General features: G+C 35.1%; 2 protein-coding genes across 5 annotated transcripts in view; both read left to right on the forward strand.

Moving 5' to 3' along the window:
* Positions 1-10,126, forward strand: part of LOC121371150 (cholesterol transporter ABCA5-like) — a 74,558-nt gene extending 64,432 nt beyond the window's left edge. The window contains exons 28-31 of the mRNA XM_041496866.1: positions 789-908; positions 3,999-4,234; positions 5,668-5,723; positions 9,664-10,126. Of these exons, the coding sequence (XP_041352800.1) occupies positions 789-908; positions 3,999-4,234; positions 5,668-5,723; positions 9,664-9,774 (523 nt within the window). The 3' untranslated portion in view covers positions 9,775-10,126. The remainder of the gene's footprint in view (positions 1-788; positions 909-3,998; positions 4,235-5,667; positions 5,724-9,663) is intronic.
* A 7,325-nt stretch (positions 10,127-17,451) lies between these two features.
* Positions 17,452-24,136, forward strand: part of LOC121372215 (phospholipid-transporting ATPase IF-like) — an 82,239-nt gene continuing 75,554 nt past the window's right edge. For 3 of the 4 annotated variants that reach the window (XM_041498504.1, XM_041498512.1, XM_041498526.1), the window contains exons 1-3: positions 17,452-17,563; positions 21,930-22,049; positions 23,706-23,795. In XM_041498504.1, coding sequence (XP_041354438.1) covers positions 17,561-17,563; positions 21,930-22,049; positions 23,706-23,795 — 213 coding nt within the window. In that variant the 5' untranslated portion in view covers positions 17,452-17,560. Of the gene's footprint in view, positions 17,675-21,929; positions 22,050-23,705; positions 23,796-24,136 lie in introns of all 4 variants that reach the window. The other variant, XM_041498518.1, reaches the window with a different exon arrangement.

Raw genomic sequence — 24,136 nt, forward strand, 5'->3', positions numbered from 1 at the left:
AACAATTCAGTCTATGTTAAAGAAACTGTCTTTATTTAAACAATTCAGTCTATGTTTAAAGGGACTCTCTATTTAAACATTTCAGTCTATGGTTAAAAGGACCATCTCTTTAAACAATTCAGTCCATGTTTGAAGGGATCATCATTATTTAAACAGTTCAGTCTATGTTTAAAGGGATTATCTGTTTAAACAATTCAGTCTATGGTTAAAAGGACTGTCTCTATTTAAAAAGCAGTGTATTAAACAATTCAGTCTATATTTAAAGGGACTGTCTCTATTTAAACAATTCAGTCTATGGTTAAAAGGACCATCTCTTTAAACAATTCAGTCCATGTTTGAAGGGATCATCATTATTTAAACAGTTCAGTCTATGTTTAAAGGGATTATCTGTTTAAACAATTCAGTCTATGGTTAAAAGGACTGTCTCTATTTAAAAAGCAGTGTATTAAACAATTCAGTCTATATTTAAAGGGACTGTCTCTATTTAAACAGTTCAGTCTATGTTTGAAGGGATCATCTTTATTTAAACAGTTCAGTCTATGTTTGAAGGGATCATCTTTATTTAAACAGTTCAGTCTATGTTTGAAGGGATCATCTTTATTTAAACAGTTCAGTCTATGTTTGAAGGGATCATCTTTATTTAAACAGTTCAGTCTATGTTTGAAGGGATCATCTTTATTTAAACAGTTCAGTCTATGTTTGAAGGGATCATCTTTATTTAAACAATTCAGTCTATGTTTGAAGGGAATGTCTTTGTTATTTAAAAGGACATATATATTTCTTTAAAGGGACACGGTCAGTTCGAGTTTCCAGTTGACTGGACGTGGTGCTATTCTAACAACTCACTCCATGGAGGAGGCTGATGCGTTATGTTCTCGAGTGGCCATCATGGTGAACGGTCAGATACAGTAAGTTTAACGTGATAAGACAGCATATATAGGATATGTACATACCCACACACACCAAGGACGCACAAGGTTCTCTTTTTGTCTTGCCTTTACAAATAAAACTCAGGATATACACATGTAGGTATAAATAAAACTCAGGATATAGGTATTACTCCAGGCGCATGGTAAAACACACACACACACACACACACCAGACCTGTCAACCTTTAGTCAAGAGAAAGCAGGAGGTGTGTGTTGAAAAAGCAGGAGATTTTGTCAAAAAGCAGGAGATTTTTTTAATTCACACAATTTAACCCAAAATCACAAGATTAAAAAAAAACATTATTACAATAAGTTATATGAATACTATATAATGTCATATATACTTCTTAACCTTAGATCTTGGCATTAAAAAAATAATAATAAAAAAATAAAAAAAGTAAATTTTTTTTTTTTTTTTTTTTTTTAAGTTTAAATATTATTATGATTTAATACATATTTAAAAAAATTCTAATATTTTATCCAAAAATTTTAAGAACATGAACAAGAAATAAAAAATGTAATTAGTACATTTACGGTATTACACTTACAGCCTTACAGTTACAGGTTGCGTTACATTATTTGTGATTAGTGTACCTAAGTACCAAAGACAAATTTATATAAATCTTATAAATTAATATTCAGTTGTTACTATAATGAGGAACGGTGGCGTGGTACTTATTTAAAATCATTATAATGATGCAATAAACATTGTATTTTCATTAATCATAAGTAAAACCTCATTACAGACATCGCGTGAAATATACCGGAATTATACCCATTTCCGTGAGTAAATTTATGTCAATGTCAGACACAACATTTTTTAATTGTACAAAAATAATTTCTTGAAGAGTACCCGTATAACCAACATTTTACTGCACAAACATACAAAATTAACTGACACAAGTATGTTTATACAGCTAATTGGTCTTTTCATTGTCTTGCTGTGACATGTGATTTTAACATGCATCGTGTGTATCGCTGTCAACTCGGAGTCTGGCAGTTCAGATTCGTCATAGTTGCATTATGTAATCCAGTGGGAAGACATTTTACAATTCAGAGGTGTTATTAGAACTAAATTGGATTTTTTTTTTTTTTTATATATGCAACACTGAATGTCAATACACAGCCTGTTGAATTAGCGGCAACACGCTTCGTAGCCATTACGATGACAACAAACATTATAATAACATGTCATTTTATAAACTCCATGTGCTTTTTTAACAATATAAATAGGCTATCCCACAATTCTCACTTCGGCAAAGGTTAAACAGTCGGGACAATTCGGCCTGTTACATTCTCAGAAACCGAAAGTAGTCAACATTTTCCGAATGAGAAAAAAAAGGTAGAGTTACTTCCCTTATGTTATTTTGACAAAAGAGGATCGATTTTTTTTTTATGCTTACAAAAATGTCATTTAACAGGAGAAACTGTCTCGACCCCCCCTATAAACATCGCTCGCTACAGTCAAGACCCCTCGCTAAAATGTCTCCAATGGCAGCGAGGGCATAAAATTTTGCATTAAAGTTTCGCATTTCGATCCGCTTCTCACAAACCATTACGTTCCAGGTCATTGAAACTTGGTTCATAGTTGCACCCATGAGTGTTCCACATAGTGCACCAAAAAGGTTTATGGTTTAGGCGAGACATTTAATTTTGCAGAATTCTGCAGGATTTAGCTTAATCGATAGAGCGTTCATCAGAGATGCTTGAGTCATAGAATCAAATCTCGTCGGTAGACCCATTGTTTAGTTTTTTTCAAAAGTTGTGGTTTGTGCTGTCCTGTCTATGGGAAAGTGCAGGGAAAAGATCCCTGTCAGAATTATCAAATGTTTGACATCCAGTGGCTGTTGGTGTGTCAATGTGCTCTAATGGTGTCGTGATACAAAAACCTAAGTCTTTTACACTATCAACACTTACAAAGGTCAATTTTTAAAAGTTTCGAATTCCCCACCCTCCTCATAAAGAAATTATTTTAAAATCTTGAGTACGGGCTTGAGCAGATACATCATTATGTGTTTAGAAACTTTCAGACAATTCGTGACCGTGAAACTTGGCCGGCTTTGACAGGAATACGGTTATTTCAGGGTCCGATTTAGACAGGTTTTGCAGTACTAGCAAAGTCAGATCATGAGAATGTTTTGGTTTCAAAAGTTCAATTAGCATCAGTGAAATTTGATTAAATCTTGAGTACGGGCTTGAGCAGATACATCATTATGTGTTTAGAAACTTTCAAACAATTCGTGACTGTGAAACTTGGCCGGCTTTGACAGGAATACGGTTATTTCAGGGTCCGATTTAGACAGGTTTTGCAGTACTAGCAAAGTCAGATCATGAGAACGTTTTGGTTTCATTGATTTGATTAAATCTTGAGTACGGGCCTGAGCAAATACCATTATGTGTTATCCTGTCTGTGGGATGGTGCATATAAAAGATCTCTCAAGGTTCGTAGTGGTCTTTAAATTCATTGAAAGGGTTTCAATTTGAAAACAATTATTTTTATGTCTTTAAAAGTCTTTGAATTGTAATAAAAGTCTTTAAATTCTCAAAAATCATAGCCAAAGCAATGATGATAACTTTTACAGCTGCATGCACTTGATATTTTCCAGTTACAAGGTTTGATCTGTCGTGATGCATGTAAAACAGCTCAGTTTTTTGCCATGTACAATGTAAACGAACTGATTTAGTATTTTTATCACATTCTAAAAGTCTTTGAAAATGGCAGGTAAAAGTATAACCCTGTCTCTTGCTACTAATGGAAAAAAAAAGAAGTTTGTTTTGTTTAGCAACACCACTAGAGCACATTGATTTGTTAATCATCGGCTATTGGATGTCAAACATTTGGTAATTTTGGCATATAGTCTTAGAGGAAAGCCGCCACATTGTTCCATTAGTAGCAACAAATCTTTTATATACACCATTCGACAGACAGGATAGCACATATCACGGCCTTTGATATACCAGTCGTGCTGCACTGGCTGGAATGAGAAATAGCCCAATGTGTCCACTGACAGGGAACTGATGGAAAAATGCGGCAAGTTTCCTCGCTAAGACTTTAACTTAACATTTCAGATGTCTTGGCCCCACTCAACATCTGAAGGACAAGTTTGGCAGCGGCTACGTTCTGGAGGTCAAACTGAAGAATACTGGAGGTGACCTTGACGAGCAGATGAATAAACTTGAAGGTCACCTTGCTACAATCTTCCCTCAGATTGTCCGTCTGGAGCGGTTTGCCGAACGCGGACAATACAAGATCCCCAAGACTGATGTTAACTTGCTGTCTCGATCTTTTTCTGCTCTTGAAAGCAGTTAGTACTTCTTCTTTTTTTTAATATTATTTAGTATTTGTATTTATTTGATATTTTTTGCTTTACTATGACATTTCGCAGATAAGATTCTATGTCAGTCTTTTACCGCTCTCGAAAGCAGTTAGTACTTTTTTTAAAATATTATTTAATTTTCATATTTATTTTGTAGTTTTAGCTATACTGTGACATTTGGCAGATAAGATTCTTTGAAACCAATAATTTTTTTAACATTTATTTATCATTTATTATTATTTAAATTATATATTATAATAATAAATTTGTGTTTGTCTATCTATTTGTATCCATCCATAGATCTGTCCATTCATCTGTTCATCTATTCATCCATCCATCTTCCATCCATTCATGTGTACTAACCCTAATCCTTATTATCCAGGGGTGAGGCGTAGCCCAGTGGTAAAGCACTCGCTTGATGCACAGTCGGTTTAGGATCGATCCTTGCCGGTGGCCCCATTGGGCTGTTTCTCGTTCCAGCCAGTGCTGGTCAAGGTTAAGGTATGCACTATCCTATCTTTGGGATGATGCATATGAAAGATCTGTTGCTGCTAATCGAAAAGAGTAGCCCATGGAGTGGCGACAGCAGGTTTCTTCTCTCTTAATCTGTGTGGTCCTTAACCATATGTCTGACGCCATATAACTGTAAATAAAATGTGTTGAGTGTGTCGTTAAATAAAACATTTCCTTCCTTCCTTATTATCCATACTTTATTACTAAATGTGAATGTTTTAACAAAAAAATATAGCTCTTTATTTAAACAATTCAGTCTTTGTTTAATGGTTCTTTTTTAGACATACTTCATACAATTATATTTTATGTTATATGAACTATTATTACCCCTGCAGTCACTCATAATGGAGAAAATATTGTTCATATTTTCTCAGTGGGAAATATGCTGCATTGGCGTAACGTACACTACTATTGGATGATTTGATGTCAATCACCTTGTCGGTACTAAATATGACGTCATCAAGATTTGGCAAAGAACACAAAATGACGTCATGTTGTTTAAAGCGTTTGCATTTATGTTTTTTTTGTTTTCACTGTTAAAGTTGTAATAAAATGGTAGTTTAATGCAATTCATTATAGATTTTTTTAACAGAATATATAGAATTTTGTTTTTGAAAGTTATTATACATATACAAAGTTAAAGCAATACCCAGAACTGTAAATTAAATGGTGACATCATTTCTATATACATGGATATGTAGCTGAAGTATATCGAAAATAAGGGCTTTTTTTTTTTTTAAACAAATAGCTGGAGTAATAAATAGAATAAGAAACTCGGTACCAGTTATTATGAAATTTATGTCCCCCGTGAAATAATTTTAACTTTGAAAATTATTTCAATCGGAACATAAATTTGATAATAACTGGAAACTCGTTTATTATCCTCTTATTTATTTTCACCTTTTCAGTGAAGAATTCACACAACATAGAGGAATACAGCTTCAACCAGTCTACACTTGAACAGGTGAGTATTTAGATTATACATGAGCATGTGGATTATATGGGAATACCATTTCTTCTTTAACTTAATTTCGTGCTTATATACAATTAAGGTTCAATCACACAGTCCTGGGCACACACCTCAGCTATCTGGGCTGTCTGTCCAGACAGTGGGTTAGTGGTTAGTGGTTGGTGAAAGAGAAGAGGGTGCATTGGTCTTAATTACACCTACCCACTGAGTCGTTAAAACTCGCTCTGGGTGGGTGCCAGTACCATGCAGACTGCAAACCCTGTACCTACCAGCCTTATGTCCGATGACTTAAGCAAGACTCCACCAAGGTCGGTGGAATACCACTAACAACTTACTCGCTGAGGTGTGTGCCCAGGACAGCATGCTTGAAAGTTAAATGGATATAAGCACAAAAATAAGTTGAAATGAAATATATGAGAATTAATGTACAAGTTTGTAAAAGTAGATTACATCATGGGTTTATGAATTTAATAAATGTATTGCAAGTACAGGTTATTTGTATGTGCGGGGGGGCAGGGGATATGAATTTATTAAATGTTTCGTAAATACACACTATTAGGCTACTGACGGGGGATCGGGGGGGGGGGGTATGAATTTATTAAACAAGTTTATAAATACTGATTAATTGTATATAGTGGACATGTGGGCTGGAGATGTTTAGTAAACATGTTTTTGTACAGGTTATATCATGGGCATTTGAGCTCTATGAATTTAATAATAGGTTTGTAAATACAGATTATATACTGGGCATGTGGATTGTATCAATTTTGTAAATGACTTTATAAATAAAGATTATATTATGAGATGTGTGAAGTTAGCAAATAAGTTTATATCACTGATTATCTAATGGGCAGGTTGGATGTACAAATTTATTAAGAAGGTTTGTAAGTACAGATTATTATATGGGTGTGTTGGTTGTATAAATTTATTAAACTTGTTGGACTCCCAACAGCTGTAGTTTAAAATAACCATGTTGGACACCCAACAGCTGTAGCTTAAAATAACCATAATGTTAGACACCCAACAGCTGTAGTTTAAAATAACCATAATGTTCGACACCCAACAGCTGTAGTTTAAAATAACCATAATGTTAGACACCCAACAGCTGTGGTTTAAAATAACCATAATGTTAGACACCCAACAGCTGTGGTTTAAAATAACCATAATGTTAGACACCCAACAGCTGTGGTTTAAAATAACCATAATGTTAGACACCCAACAGCTGTGGTTTAAAATAACCATAATGTTAGACACCCAACAGCTGTAGTTTAAAATAACCATAACGTTAGACACCCAACAGCTGTAGCTTAAAATAACCATAATGTTAGACACCCAACAGCTGTAGTTTAAAATAACCATGTTAGACACCCAACAGCTGTAGTTCAAAATAACCATGTTAGACACCCAACAGCTGTAGTTTAAAATAACCATGTTAGACACCCAACAGCTGTAGTTTAAAATAACCATAATGTTAGACACCCAACAGCTGTAGCTTAAAATAACCATGTTAGACACCTAACAGCTGTAGTTTAAAATAACCATAATGTTAGACACCCAACAGCTGTAGTTTAAAATAACCATGTTAGACACCTAACAGCTGTAGTTCAAAATAACCATGTTAGACACCCAACAGCTGTAGTTTAAAATAACCATGTTAGACACCCAACAGCTGTAGTTTAAAATAACCATAATGTTAGACACCCAACAGCTGTAGCTTAAAATAACCATAATGTTAGACACCCAACAGCTGTAGTTTAAAATAACCATAACGTTAGACACCCAACAGCTGTAGCTTAAAATAACCATAATGTTAGACACCCAACAGCTGTAGTTTAAAATAACCATGTTAGACACCTAACAGCTGTAGTTCAAAATAACCATGTTAGACACCCAACAGCTGTAGTTTAAAATAACCATGTTAGACACCCAACAGCTGTAGTTTAAAATAACCATGTTAGACACCCAACAGCTGTAGTTTAAAATAACCATGTTAGACACCCAACAGCTGTAGTTTAAAATAACCATCATGTTAGACACCCAACAGCTGTAGTTTAAAATAACCATAACAGCATGTTAGACACCCAACAGCTGTAGTTTAAAATAACCATGTTAGTTTAAAATAACCATGTTAGACACCTAACAGCTGTAGTTTAAAATAACCATGTTAGACACCCAACAGCTGTAGTTTAAAATAACCATGTTAGACACCTAACAGCTGTTCAAAAAAATAACCATGTTAGACACCCAACAGCTGTAGTTTAAAATAACCATAATGTTAGACACCCAACAGCTGTAGCTTAAAATAACCATAATGTTAGACACCCAACAGCTGTAGTTTAAAATAACCATAATGTTAGACACCCAACAGCTGTAGTTTAAAATAACCATAATGTTAGACACCCAACAGCTGTGGTTTAAAATAACCATAATGTTAGACACCCAACAGCTGTAGTTTAAAATAACCATAATGTTAGACACCCAACAGCTGTAGTAGTTTAAAATAACCATAATGTTAGACACCCAACAGCTGTAGTTTAAAATAACCATGTTAGACACCCAACAGCTGTAGTTTAAAATAACCATAATGTTAGACACCCAACAGCTGTAGTTTAAAATAACCATAATGTTAGACACCCAACAGCTGTAGTTTTAAAATAACCATAATGTTAGACACCCAACAGCTGTAGTTTAAAATAACCATAATGTTAGACACCCAACAGCTGTAGTTTAAAATAACCATAATGTTAGACACCCAACAGCTGTAGTTTAAAATAACCATAACAGTTAGACACACCCAACAGCTGTAGTTTAAAATAACCATGTTAGACACCCAACAGCTGTAGTTTAAAATAACCATGTTAGACACCCAACAGCTGTAGTTTAAAATAAATGTTAGACACCCAACATGTTAGACACCCAACAGCTGTAGTTTAAAATAACCATGTTAGACACCCAACAGCTGTAGTTTAAAATAACCATGTTAGACACCCAACACAGCAGCTGTAGCTTAAAATAACCATGTTAGACACCTAACAGCTGTAGTTTAAAATAACCATGTTAGACACCCAACAGCTGTAGTTTAAAATAACCATGTTAGACACCCAACAGCTGTAGTTTAAAATAGAACCATGTTAGACACCCAACAGCTGTAGTTTAAAATAACCCATGTTAGACACCCAACAGCTGTAGTTTAAAATAACCATGTTAGACACCCAACAGCTGTAGTTTAAAATAACCATGTTTAATTTAGACACCCAAAGCTGTAACCATGTTAAATAACTGTAACCAGTTAGACACAAACAGCTGTAAAATAACCATGTTAGACACCCAACAGCTGTAGTTTAAAATATACATGTTGGACACCCAAACAGCTAGACACCCAACAGCTGTAGTTTAAAATAACCATGTTAGACAGTTTAAAATAACCATGTTAGACACCCAACAGCTGTAGTTTAAAATAACCATGTTAGACAACAGCTGTAGCTGTGGTTTAAAATAACCATAATGTTAGACACCCAACAGCATGTTAGTAGCTGTTTAAAATAACCATAATGTTAGACACCCAACAGCTGTAGTTTAAAATAACCATGTTAGACACCCAACAGCTGTAGTTTAAAATAACCACGTTAGACACCCAACAGCTGTAGTTTAAAATAACCATGTTAGACACCCAACAGCTGTAGTTTAAAATAACCATCATGTTAGACACCCAACAGCTGTAGTTTAAAATAACCATGTTAGACACCCAATAGCTGTGGTTTAAAATAACTATAATGTTGGACACCCAACAGCTGTGGTTTAAAATAACTATAATGTTGGACACCCAACAGCTGTAGTTTAAAATGTGCTCATGCTGGTGTCAATAGACAAGCATTGTTTCTTTTGATGTATTTTGAACCACATTTGTGTTTTAATCGATACTTTTTTAAACTAGATTTTCCTGGACTTTGCCAAGAAACAGTACACTGAAGACACGAATGATCTTGATAACACAAATACCACAGATCTCATCAATGCCTCACGAACAGTCAGACAACCGTTATAGTGGTGAAGTTGCTCATTTGTAATTGTCAGAGACTGAGAAATCCTTCCTAAGAAAAACTCTAATAATTTTAGACATCAGTTGTAAAACTCTTTGATACTAATACTGTAAATCATTAAATATTAGCGATCTTAAAATTTAGCGAAATCCAGATAAGTGACATACTTTACGAGTTCGTCGTATCAGAAACAAAAAACAAGAAGACTAAGCTATTGAAGGATCAGCTGAAATGTAGTTTTTGACCAAATTTGATGTTATGCAGCTTACAGACTAGCCAGTGCACCGTGACTGGTATATCAAAGGCTGTGGTATGTGCTGTCCTGTCTGTGGGATGGATGGTGCATATAAAAGATCCCTTGCTACTAAATGGAAAAATATAGCAGGTTTCCTCTCTAACACTATATGTCAAAATTACCAAATGTTTTGACATCCAATAGCTAATGATAATAAATCAATGTGCTTTAATAGTAGCGTTAAAAAAAAAAACTTTTAAAAACAAACTTACAGACAACTTACATTTAGTAGAAAACTGCAGTAGTTAGTTTGTTTTGTTTAATAACACCACTAGAACACATTGATTTATTAATCATCGGCTAGTGGATGTCAAACATTTTGTAATTCTGACTCGTCGTCAGAGGAAACCTGCTACATGTTTCCATTAGTAGCAAGGGATCTTTTATATGCACTTTTACACAGACAGGAAAGCACATACCATGGCCTTTGACCAGTTGTGGTGCACTGGTTGGAATGAGAGAAAAAAAACCCAGTCAGTTGAATGGATCCCCTGAGGTGGTTCAATCCAGTGACGCAAGCCCCTCAGGTGAGCGTTCAACTGACTGAGCGAAATCCCACCCCAAAATTGCTGTAACTCGGGACTGTGCCTTTAATGAAGAAAATGCCAGTAAAAAGTCAGTATGTTATGTTTTGCCGAAGACAGTCGCAAGTTGTATTACTCTAATAATATACATGAATATATAGTGGAGTATTATTCTGGTCCACTATTTTAATAGTCAGTCATTTATTTATTTTATTTCCTAAACTTTACATTTGTTGTTGCTAATTGTGGAATTTTTGTGAGTTTTGTATTTTAAAATCTTATTGATATGTGATTGTTGGCAATTATTTTATTTTATTTGAAAAAACAAATAATAGAATTTTAATTGTTATAAATATGCCTTAGAAACCCAAAGTTCAGTGTACAGGTATATATGGTGCACATCTGTTATGCATACATAATATGTCTCAATTGTTGATTTTAATTTTGTTAAATTTCCTGTTTTTCTTCAGTATGTGATTTATGGGTCACAGCAGTGATATGTTAAAGATACCAGTTCCCCTATTTCATATACATTCCTAACTCGGAGTTCAGAGCGGTCTTTAAATTCCTTTAAAATCTTTTGAATTTGAACAAATAATTTTTAGGTCTTTGAAAGTCTTTGAATTGTAATAAAAGTCTTTAAAAGTCTTTAAATTCTCACAAATCATAGTCAAAGCAATGATGGTATCTTTTACAGCTGCATGCATTTGATATTTTCCACTTAAAGGTTTAATCTGTCACAATGCATGTAAAAAAGTTCAATTTTTTGCCATAGACACCAGCGTAAATGAACTGATTTGATGTTTTTTATTGCATTCTATTGTCTTTGACTGCTGTGTAAAAGTCTTTGAAAATTGTAGATAAAAGTCTTTGAAAGTCTTTGAATTTGTTTGGTCTTCAAGGCTATGAATCCTGTAACTGAAGTATACTCATCTGATTTTTATTTAATTAATATGTACGATTCATAAAAATATCTAAAATGAAAACCTAAAAATTGTATTAACTTTAATGACCTGTTACTACATACACACACTAGGCATGATAAATTTCAGAGGGTTGCCTTTTATAGATGGAAAATTATAATTTTAACCTACAGTATCGACACAAAAGAAACTTAATATAAACAATTTGAAATAGACTGTACTATACCACCTGACAGGTGTGATTACATCATTTGTATCCAAAGTATAATTTTTCATCTATAAAAGGCAACCTTGATGCTTATTAGTCCCTTATCAATCTAGAGTTATGGCCCTTGGACTTAGGAGATACGAAAATTAGTTTTTCAAGATATTCAGCTGAAATTTTGTGTATAGCTTTACAGGTCAAATTTGACTTTCATGCCGATTTACCCATTTTGCACAGAGTTATGGCATTAAAACTTATGAGTTACGAAATTTTGTTGGACCCGGTAGAGGACATGTATTGGTTTAGCTGTACTCTCAGAATGCTTGTTATGCCTGTTATAATACAGTTTCTAGGTGTTCAGTCCATGGATATTTATGAATCAAATCTAATAAGCAACAACATGGCTTGGATAATTTTGATTAGGATTTTAATTATGTTTATCAACCTTTAATTGTCGGCATAATTTTTGGGAATGTGTTCCTGTAAAGCATATTTACAGAAAATAAAGTTCACTAATTCTGTTTATATATTTTTGTTACAGAATAATATATTTTTGTTTATGTGTATGTATAGATTTTTATTACTTTATGATTGTTCAGTGCTATCTGTGTGATTGTTTTAAATGACATGTTTAAGGCCATATAATAATCTCGAATATAATCTATTATGTACACTGTATGTGCTAGCATTTGGCTGAAAAATAAGTAATGCTTTTTAAGTTTATATGAAGAGTTTAGGCACAAAATGCGATATATCCATTTTCATTTTCAGTAAAAGTGATTTTTTTAATTAGCATATATCGCGTTTTGATTTAAAAAAAAGGGATTTACCCAATACAATTTCAAAAGGATCAATCGCATTTTGCGGCAAATCAGCGGGCCTACGATTAGCCCTTACTGACATACAATAATGGCTTTAACTAAAAAAAGAAAGAAAATGGTTTATATCGCATTTTGTGCCTGAACTCTTCATATATTACTATACTGTACTCTGACCCTTGTTTGAAAATCATTATCAGGGGTTGAAACTAACTATCACACCCATGAGCCAGGCCAGTGGAGATCACAAGGGACTTGGGGTTTTTCTATATTCAGTTTCTTGAAATTAAGATTGGTTTTTTTACTGCAGTGAGAAGCAGGTCGTGTTTTTTCACCCCAAAGTTTTTCTCTGATTGTTCTTGATTGTGGCCAGATATTCTTCTTGTACTGTCGTATGATGGAGATTTTTTTGTTGCCATCCGTTTCATAACAAAACCAAGGCGAGTTGGAAGGGCACCAAAACAAATATTTCCTTCAAAAGTGTGGTATGAAAGCAACTTATTTTCTATAAAAAAATAAAAAAAATAAAAAAGAAGCAAAGTTTGTTTTGTATGTTAAAGGCGCATGTGGCAAACCAGACAGGGTACCAAATCATTTTTTCTTGCCATCACCAATGTTCGCTTTATGACACATGAAGACAAGTAAAGAGGACGACAATGGCACTTGCCGTCATTGTTTTGGTGAAAATCGAACCCTGGGTTTTTTTTCAGTAAAAACTCTGGAGTTTTGAGTACAATTAGAAATTTATTTTTACTCCATTTTACAAATTGTAGAGTCAGCAGAGGCATAAACCAAGTAATTAAGAAAAAGGCTTACGGTTTGTCTTCAAGATGGGTCACAAATATTGAACATGCTTCCAACCAGTATTGGAGATTTGGGGCGGGGGGGGGGGGGGGGGGAGAACTAGTGATACTTCCTGGAGATTAGTCACTAGGTTAAAGGATTATCAAGAGAATAACTAATGAGTTACGTAGATTACGGATTATGTGTCCCATTTGAATGATCAAATGTTGTAAACGTTAGCAATTGCTGAGGGTTTACAACATTCATTCATGAAGGATAGATAATTAATTTTGTAATTCCTTGGTTTGGTTTTTATCTTATTACTTTTAACTGGGTTTTTTTTTTCTTCTGGTATAAAACACCACGGTTATCTAAAGCAGTTCCATCAACCATTATGTCACATAGTGCATTAATGCAATACATGTGATGTCATGGTATAACAGCATTATTTTTTACAGCCAAGTGTTTACAGTACAAAATAATACAACTGATTACATTAAAAAAAAATATTTTAAATTCTATATCATTAAAACTGCTGCTTAGTGTCCATTGGTTTTATTATGATTAATATTAGCTAATGTGGACTAATCACACCATTACAACATGCATGAAAATATCAGGACAGTTACTTATATTTCAATGTAATTATTAATGATACACAAATGCAAAAATATTAGACACGTGGTTCCAACCAATAATGGGGGAGTGAAGATTTAATACATCTTTTTTAAGCCTGTAAAATGCACAAACAATTATATTTTAGGCAAGCGGAACTATTCTAAAAAGTGAATACTGTTAATTGCCTGACAATACATATATAAATCCACTGGCAAGGAGCCATGCAACCCTCCCCCGAATCACGCATCTTTTAACCCCACCGCCACCTTTTAAATTTTCCTGTTGCCCCATAACATGATTTATAGACATTGTGGTCCCCCCACCGTTTATAAAATCTTGTTTAAATCAAGATTCAAAGTCAACAACTAATGTTAACTTGAATTCCAAAATAGTCTGAACATGTATTATCATATACTCAGTAAATAAGTATTATATATTTCCACAATAAATAGGCTCACAGAGCAATCAAATTTGAAGAAATCTTTTTTTGGACATTTAGACAAAACTAATTGTATAGAATGAACATATTTATGTTAAAAAATGTATTTGTTATTGGTACATGTAGATTACATGTATATTGCAAAAGGTGTAGAATTAATTTTCTGATTCTTAATATTAATATATGGGATACCTTTTAATTTACACATTACTTTTCTTATGTTTATTTTATCAATATGTATCAGTATTATTTTATATACTGTATATTCGGTAGCGAAATAAAATAAAATAAAATAATGAGGGACGTACTTTGGTGATTTTCCATGGGGACTAGTAACATAGACTATTACTAGTTCCCTAGACCAATGAGTATATTTCTTAATTTGTATCACTGATTGTGTTCTAGCACCATTACAAATGCATAGTGTTCATTTGCAAAAGTTAATCCTTGTGTATTCAGTGAATTTTTTTTTTAAACAGGATATGCCGATATTTGTTGTTGTAATATTATATTACATATTTACTATTGTTATTAAAGAAACTGCCGTGCTATTCTTTGTCATTTCTTATTTCTAAATTTGGGAGGAGTGGGGTGGGGGTGGGATATAGCTCAGTGGCAGAGCACTCGCCCAGTGTGTATGAGTCGTAGGATATATCACATTGATGGACTCAGGATTTGTTTTCATTCTAACCAGTGCCTAATGACAGGCATATCAATGAATGTTAAAAACCCCACAAAGTTTGTTTTGTTTAACAACACTACTAGAGCACATTGATTAATTAATCATTGGCTATTGGATGTCAAACATTTGGTAATTATGACTCGTAGTCCTCAGGAAACCTGCTACATGTTTTCTAATGCAGCAAGGGATCTTTTATATGCACTTTCCCCCACATAGGAGAGCACATACCACAGTCTTTGACCAGTTGTGGTGCACTGGTTAGCATGAGAAAAAAAAAATCAGTTTAAAGGATCCAAATAGGTGGTTCGATCCTGCAATGCCAGCACCTCAAGCGAGCACTCAAACCGGCTCAAACCGGCTCGCACCCAGAGTGAGTTTTAATGACTCAATGGGTAAGTGTAAGACCACTATACACCCTCTTCTCTCACACTAACAATTAACCCACTGTCCTGAACAGTCAGCCCAGATAGCTGAGGTGTGTTCCCAGGACAGCGTGCTTGAACCTTAATTGGATATAAGCACAAAAATAAGCTGAAATGAAACAAACATATGTTTAAGAAAAAACAGGATGCATAAATTCGACCTTGTAATTTTTACTGGATGATAAAAGCTGATGGTTGCATGTCTAGTAGTGAATTGGTTTGAGTTCCAGGATTGTGCAACATGTTTTGAATGGAAATGTTATCCTATATGTGGGATGGTACATATAAAAGATCCTGTGTTGCTAATCGAAAAGAGTAGCCCATGAAGTGGCGACAGTGGGTTTCCTCTCAATATCTGTGTGGTCATTAACCATATGTCTGATGCCATATAACCGTAAATAAAATGGACAAATGTAGCAGGTTTCAATGTATATTTGACATCCAATAGCTGATAATTAATAAATCAATGTGCTCTAGTGATGTTGTTAAACAAAACAAACTTTTTTATTTGTTTAAGGACATTTCTAACTATCGGTACCTGGTTTTCTAACTTGTGGTTATCCTCACACTGATCAAGAGAGAGAGTAGCAAGGGATCTTTTATATGCACCATCCCACAGACAGGATAGTACATACCACTGCCTTTGATATACCAGTTGTGGTGCACTGGCTGGAACGAGAAATATAGCCCAATGGGCCCACCGATGGAGATCGATCCCAACTGACCACGCATCAAGCGAGCGCTTTACCACTGGGCTACATCCCGCCCCCTGGTGCAATCTAAACCCTGTGTACATACCATGTTCTTTGATATACCAGACATGGGACATTGGTTGGGACAGGACAAAAATAATGGGTTCACCAAGGGTGTGATTTATTCTAACTATCTACCATCAAACTTTTAGAAAGCTGTCAAAGTTCAAAGTCTGTGCATTTAAGACTCCACAAGACAACAAAGATTAATCAATCATCGGCTATTGATGTCATATATTTGGTAATTCTGACAGTATTCACAGGAAAAGTTAATTTTTCCATTAGTAGCAAGGGATATTTTATGTACACAGATAGGACAGCACATACCACTGCCTTTGATATACCATTCAAGTAAATAATTTATCTTCTGAATGAACTGTTTTGTAAATTCATGTAAACAATTTATTTTCTACAGTTTTATAAATAACAATGTTTTTCAACCATGTCACATCCAGTTAAAGAATGCTAACCCAAAATTCCACTTGATGGACTTTTTCTTCTTCTTTTTTTGTATTCTTTCTTTTCTTTCTTTTCTTTCTTTCTTTCTTGATCGATTGATTGATTGCCCACTTTACCTTTCTCTCCTTTAAATTCCATATAATTTTTTTCCCAATCTGAGTATTCCTCTTATTTTTTAACTTCTTTCGCTGTCCACCTCCACACACCAATCCCTGTTTCTCCCAGGTGCTTGTCTTCTGTGGCTATTCATGCCACACACCTGTCATTTCCCATCAGCTTTAGCCATGGGCTTAGTCTGATCACATCAAAGAGTGTTCATTAGTTACAACTGGAATTGTTAAGAGGCAATTGTAACCACCTACTATACTTCTTTGCAACCGGCAGTTGTTAGTGCCATTGGTCAGACCAGCTTCAAAGGACATGGATACCACTTGATATCTTTCTCCTAAACATTTTGCCCTGCCAATACAGATAGGATCGATAGCTCTCGGTGATCTATGACCCACTGCATCTCAGATAAGTTATCCTTGTTTTTATTATAGGTAAGTAAAACGAAAACGGAATTTAGTATATCCAAAACAACATTCTAATTACACATTTAACATATTGGTTGTAAACACAACTATATTAATTATTACCATCAGACTAAATTCGGCGAGAAAAAGCAACTAAGGGCAACTACGCAACATTCTTTTTGTTCTTTGGTCCGCATTTTAGTACTAACCCAGTTGTAAAGGAAGTTACTTACGATACGAGTTTTGAAAGCAACCGGGGCAAAACGTTACGTCTGTTTTGCTACTATTTTATTGAAATATTGCAAAATGTGAAGCCTATGTAATGTTTGAAGTTATTTAGTGGATATTTGTTGATCATGGTAAAGTATGGCGTGAAATGAAGTAGTATGCTGTGATAAAAATTTGACTAACGAGTCTTTGTGACAATTTGACATTTCAGAAAGTGAAACGAATTTTTATCAACACAGCGGGTAGGTTAGCCTCTTAAAGTTTAACCGGTCTCATACTGAGCAGTTTATTAATACTAAGTGTGGACTGTTTGCTATCACAAATGATTACGAAATTGTTATCCAAAACTCGTTTTTACTGAACTGTTTTTATTGTCATTGATAAATTCTTAGTTCATCAAAATAGTCATCCAGGCAACAGCACAACTTAAAGTTACATTCTCTGGTTACCATATTATAACATCATGTACAAATGTGAAATACAAGCTCAAATGCACTTTAAAAAAAGTTGTGTGTGTTCGCTATGAACGGATATCGTCAAACGTATACGCTTGATTCGTCGCCTGTGCCGCTATAGCTCGGCAAAGCACAAATGACAGCCTGTTGTCAGTTTCAGTTAACATGTGCGTTTGCCGATTTCAAATTGTAGGGTTCATCTCAAAAAATTAAAAGAGAAATCTTGCGCTGTACGAAGAACATTCGGTTGTGGATACGGTACTAGAGTCTTTAGTTAAAACCGGTTTGATCTTGACAACATATTATCGACAGTCGTACCTTCCTATTTCAGAATTGATATTTTATAAAGTGTTAGCAGAACTTTCAAAGTTTAGTTTGTATACTAGTAACACATTAATCATGTATATATTTTTAAAATAAAATATACTAAAGTAGACAATGAACGTTTTCACTTCTTAATTTTACGTGTTAAAATCGACAAATTCAAATAAATATTATTTCATTTGAAAAGGGTAAAGTTGGGGGGGGGGGTTGTTTAATGACATCAAAGATAAAGCATATTGATTTAATAATCATCTGACCCCATACAACCGTAAATAAAATGTTTTGAGTGCATCGTTAAATAAAACATATCCTATCCTTCCTTCCATCTGCTGTTGGATGTCTAATATTTGGTAATTTTGACATGTAATCTTAGAGAGGAATCGGGTGCATGTGCAGGGGGAGGGTATTGGAGGTGAAAACCTTTACTTGCCCAAGCTTAATTAAAATTGAAATGTATTTTTTTGGGGAGCATGGCCCCATATAAACTGCAACCCCGCTGAAATCCCTGCACACGCGCCTTGGAAACCCGCTACATTTTTTTTTAGCAAGGGATTGTTTATATGTACCATCCCATAGACAGGATATCACATACCATGGTCTTTTTGTATACCCGCCGATGGGGATCGATCCTAGACTGACCGCGCATTTTCAAAAAATAACATATAGTCTTGAAAAATGTTACGTAAATCGAACATAGTACCCGCTTTCTCTACCCCTAGAGCGTTACGTAATTAGTAACACCCCCTTACATGTAACGCGTATGCCAACATCTTGCCACTGTAAAAATTTCAAGGCAAATCCCCCACTCACCGACCCCTGGAAAGGTGTTGTACCATACCTCTATGGATATAAATATGTGCATTTCTTTATTTCTTCCAAATAGTTAAGTACCGCAATATCGTGGTACCCCAGTATATTATAGATGATAAACATGCCACCTATCTTGACTGCTAAGATTTCTAGGACATAAAGCATGCAGTTTTTCGCCGTCTGCCATTTTACTTTTTTATGGAATACTTTTAAAGAGGGGTGGAAACAAGAAAACAAAATGACAATGTACTACTTAAATTAACATGTGTAAGTCATTGCGAAAAGAGTGTGAAAAACTGTGAGACAGATGAACGTACAGACAGACAGAGGAAGGAAGGAGATGTTTTATTTAATGACACACTCAACACATTTTATTTATGGTTATATTGTTATGGACCACAGATTTTGAGGGAGGAAACCCACTGTCGTCACTTCATGGGCTACTCTTTTTTTTTTTTATTAGCAGCAAGGGATGTCTTATATGCACCATCTCACACAGGATAGCACATACCAAGGCCTTTGATGTATCAGTCATGGTGCACTGGCTGGAGCAAGAAATAGCGCAGTGGGCCCACTGACGGGGATCGATCCCAAACCAACCACGCATCAAATGAGAGCTTTACCACTGTGCTACGTTTCGCCCCAACATAAGAGAGAGATGAAACCTATTGTCCTCTCCTGTTGAATCAGAGCACATTAATATAGAATCTTCACTACATAGATGTAAAGGGCATTTTTCAACAAAAAAGTGCATTTAAAAATAATTTTTTAAAGCAAAAAAACAACTCTCTCTCTCTCTCTCCCACTATAGGCATGGCCACGGTAAAATAAAGAGAACAGAAGTAGAGTGAGTCATCTAGTATTTATGGTGCCCATGTGTCTAAGTGTTGGTTTTTTAAGTAGTGATGTTGACATGTGGTTCGAATTGCATTGTGGTAATGGTGGTGGGAGTTTACCATAGAGCTGTGGGTTAATGCGAGATACATGCATGCAGGTGTTGTCCTGGGTCCTTGATGTTTATTCTGGGAAAAATACACTGGTCATGTGTCATATATGAGACCAAGTTCACAGTCTACCTGGATATAGCATCAGTGCCTTTAGGTTTTGTAAGCAGAAGCTTATCATAAAGAAGTAAATTTATACTTCATAAATAGAGGACCGATATCTCAAGTGCCTTTTATAGACAGGTGGTTGTTTTATCAAGTTGAATGGTGATTGCATGATTAATTCCTTTAAATGTGTTTTTGTCAAATTTTATGCTGTACTGTATTCAGAAATTGGGGGGGGGGGGGGGGGGGGGGGGGGGGGACAAAACACCTAGCTGCACTGTATTCAGAATGGAAACTAGAGTTATAAATGTATGGTTTGTGTTCCATGCCATGTAATGTATCAGGCACAAACTGGGAGGGGAGGTTTGGGGAATACATTATAGGAAATTTTTAAAATTTCATTTGACATCCATATATATTCAAAAAGAAAATAATAGCATGTCATTTGTTGAGGGTTTTTTTTCATAGAAAGCCAAAGAATACAGTGTTATTATTTAGTGCTGAGCAATATATTTGTGTGATAAAGAAGAGAATTAGAACATAATTGAAGAATACAGTGATATAATTCAAGGCATAAAATTTGAATTTTTCAGACCCGATGTGTCATTCGTGTGGTTTTAGTGTTTACACGAATGATTTTCTTCAGTAGTTCAGATACAAATAAAAAGGTTAATGGGCAACAATATTCCAACGAGAATCTAAAATGAGCTATTTTGTTAGCTTTTCTCCTATCATAAATGCAAAAATATACTTTTTGTGTGTTAAGACTAACTTAAAAGCTACTAGGCGAAAAGAAAAATTTGGTTTCTTTGTCCTAACCTGACCAACCCATGAAAATCAACCTGTGTCAAAATAGTTTTTGACCTTTTGTGGAATAATGTTTTTGTTAATATTTAACCAATTTCAATGCAGGCACAAACATTTCAGAACCTCGATACAATTAAAACATTTTTTATCAATGTCAGTTTGGATTCACTGGAAATTATAAATTCTGTAAAATGCTATTCATGGTAATGAGAACATGATTTTCCCGCGACAGTGGCACAAGATCTCGCGCACCGCAGTGCATGTTTATAATACATGGTACATGCTCTTGTGACAGTCAAAATTGGTGTTAAAGTAAATCAATCTAATGGTAGCTGCACAGGTACCTTCACGTTTGTTTGGTTTTCTGATTAGTGATTACAGCTTTTGCACAAATGATCTGTTTATGTTGATATTCAATTGGTTTTGCATAAGCTACAGATGAACAACAAAATCGTATGTGCTGAATTTTATGCACTACAATTTATTTTTCTTCCACCCACTGAACGAAATTTGAAATAATTAAGTCATAGAAAATCCCAAATGTTTTTATGCGTGTAGTGGTTTACATTTAAAACATTGGTTAAGATAAGCTATTGTTTAAAAAATAAAGAAAAAGTAGGATATATGTTTATTTTGTTTGGAGGGGGAGGCAGGAGCTCTTGCTATGGCTGAAACTCAGGACAGTTCCTTTAATTTCCGATCAGCATATGATTTTGTGCACGTAGTGAAATGATCAAAGGGAATGTGCAACTATGTTATTAAACTTTTTTGAGACTTCTAAACACAGCGCCGATTTTGTATTACTGCGGTGCCGACTTTGTATCGACTGCGATGCTGATTTCAAACGAATACATTGTATCTTTCTCACTAAGGCAATGGAGGCTTATTTTCTTCCAAAAACTGATTTAAAAAAAAACACATTTTCTGACGAACGATCCATCATTTATGTTGATATTGGTTTAGCATAACCGACAGACGAACAACAAAATTGTCCGTGCCAAATTTTATGCTCTGTAATTTAGTATTGAGTAGTATATTTGTGTTGTTTTCAGGGCTGGATGAAGGAGAAAACGACACAAACCCGGAGAATCTACATAGGCAACCTGCCTCCACCGGATGTTCATGTGTACATACCAAAACACTACAACACCAACCAGGTGGTCTCATCCAAGGTGAGCATTTATCGCCATTCCTACCAGTGTTCCACAACAGGCATATCAAAGCTCATGGTATGTGCTGTCCTGTCTGTGGAGTTATCATAGGTGGGTATATATATATATATATATATATATTATAGGAACTTGTTTCTCATACTGAAAAGCCTTAGGTTATGTTCCTACCAGTGTTCCACGAATGGCATGTCGAAATTCATGGTATGTGCTGTCTTGTTTGTGGAGGAGCGATCATAGATAGGTGGGTATATATATTCTAGGAACTTGTTTTTTACACTGAAAAAGCCTTAGTTTATGTTCCTACCAGTTCCACAAAAGGCATATCAAAGGTCACGGTATGTGCTGTTCTGTCTGTGGAAGAATGATCATAGATAGGTGTGTGTGTGTATATACATGCATTGGTGTGTTCAGTTAATCACCAACAAAACAATCATACAGGTTTGGGTTTGGGGTTTTTTCAGAACAGTCTGTTGTATGTCTCTTTAAATTTAGCATCCTAAAATATTAGCATTTTGTATGACCTCGCTAAATTCGCTAATATTTTACACTTGATAATATTTCCTGATTTACAGTATTCCTCTCCTTTCCATTCCATCTTGTGGCACAGCTAGGCTAATATATAGATAGAGAGGTTCATAACTGTTTCAAGCATGAAAAATAGGCTAAAAATCACCTTAATAAATGAACACACTGCAGGTTGGTATGTGCCTATGGAAAATGCATTTTAAAGAAGAATCCTTTTTTTGTTTTTTCGGTAGGAGTAGCCAGTGTGTCATTAGTGGGTTTCTCTGTCTGTCTGTCTGTCTGTCTGTCTGTCTCTCTCTCTCTCTCTCTCTCTCTCTCTCTCTCTCTCTCTCTCTCTCTCTCTCTCTCTCTCTCTCTCTCTCTCTCTCTCTCTCTCTCTCTCTCTCTCTCTCTCTCTCTCTCTCTCTCTCCTCCCTCCCTCTCTCTCTCTCACAACCAAGTTTTGAAATAACCTCAGTATGTAGTTTACAGTGTGCTGAGGTGTCATTAAACATTTATCCTGCAATCACTATGATGGCAGTGTCCAAAAATATAGCTTTAACATTATCAGCAAAGTAATGTTGTATTGTTCAGAGTTACTTATTCTTTAATTTCCAGTTGATTGTTTTTATTTTTAAAAAGTGTTTTGGATTAAAAAAATTATTTTAAAAATAAATAAATTGTGGTTATTTAAGAACTGTTTTGTTTTGGTGTATAAATATTATAGGTGAAAAGGCATTCAACACATATGGACATCCTACCCTAGTTTTTATAGAATTTAAAAACTAGGGTCTGTCACTGAAAAAAAGTAAAAATTTGTTTTGTTTAATGACACCTCTAGAGCACATTGATTTAGTAATCATCGGCTATTGGATGTCAAACATTTGGTAATTTTTACATATAGTCTTAGAGATGAAACCCGCTACATTTTTCCATTAGTAGCAAGGGATCTTTTATATGCACCATCCCACAGACAGGATAGCACATACCATAGCCTTTGATATACCAGTCATGGTGTTCTGGCTAGAATGAGAAATAGCCCACTGACAGGGATCGATCCCAGTCCATCCATGCATCAAGCAAGCGCTTTACTTGCCTGTCACTTTAAGACAGAAACCAGTTGTTCTTTACATTCCTTTCCTTCAATTTCAGTACACTGTGTTCACCTTCATACCAAAGAATCTGTTTGAGCAGTTCCGTCGGATTGCCAACTTTTACTTTCTGTGCATTGGACTAATTCAGGTTTGTTCTTCTTATTTCAGGGATTTTGTTGGGTGGGGAGTGTGCATGGGACACTTTCAGGGATTTTATTGGGTTGGGAATGCGGGACAATTTCAGGGATTTTGTTGGGTTGGGGATGTGGGACAGTTTCAGGGATTTTGTTGGGTTGGGAACGTGGGACAATTTCAGGGATTTTATTGGGTTGGGAATGCAGGAAAAGTTCAGGGATTTTGTTGGGTTGTCAGTGTGGGACAGTTTTAGGGATTTTGTTATGTTGGGAATGTGGGACAGTTTCAGGAGTTTTAACGGGTTGGGAATGCGGGACAGTTTTAGGGATTTTGTTGGGTTGAGAATGCGGGACA

Source organism: Gigantopelta aegis, chromosome 1 (assembly GCF_016097555.1).
Source record: "Gigantopelta aegis isolate Gae_Host chromosome 1, Gae_host_genome, whole genome shotgun sequence".
Classification (NCBI taxonomy): domain Eukaryota; kingdom Metazoa; phylum Mollusca; class Gastropoda; order Neomphalida; family Peltospiridae; genus Gigantopelta; species Gigantopelta aegis.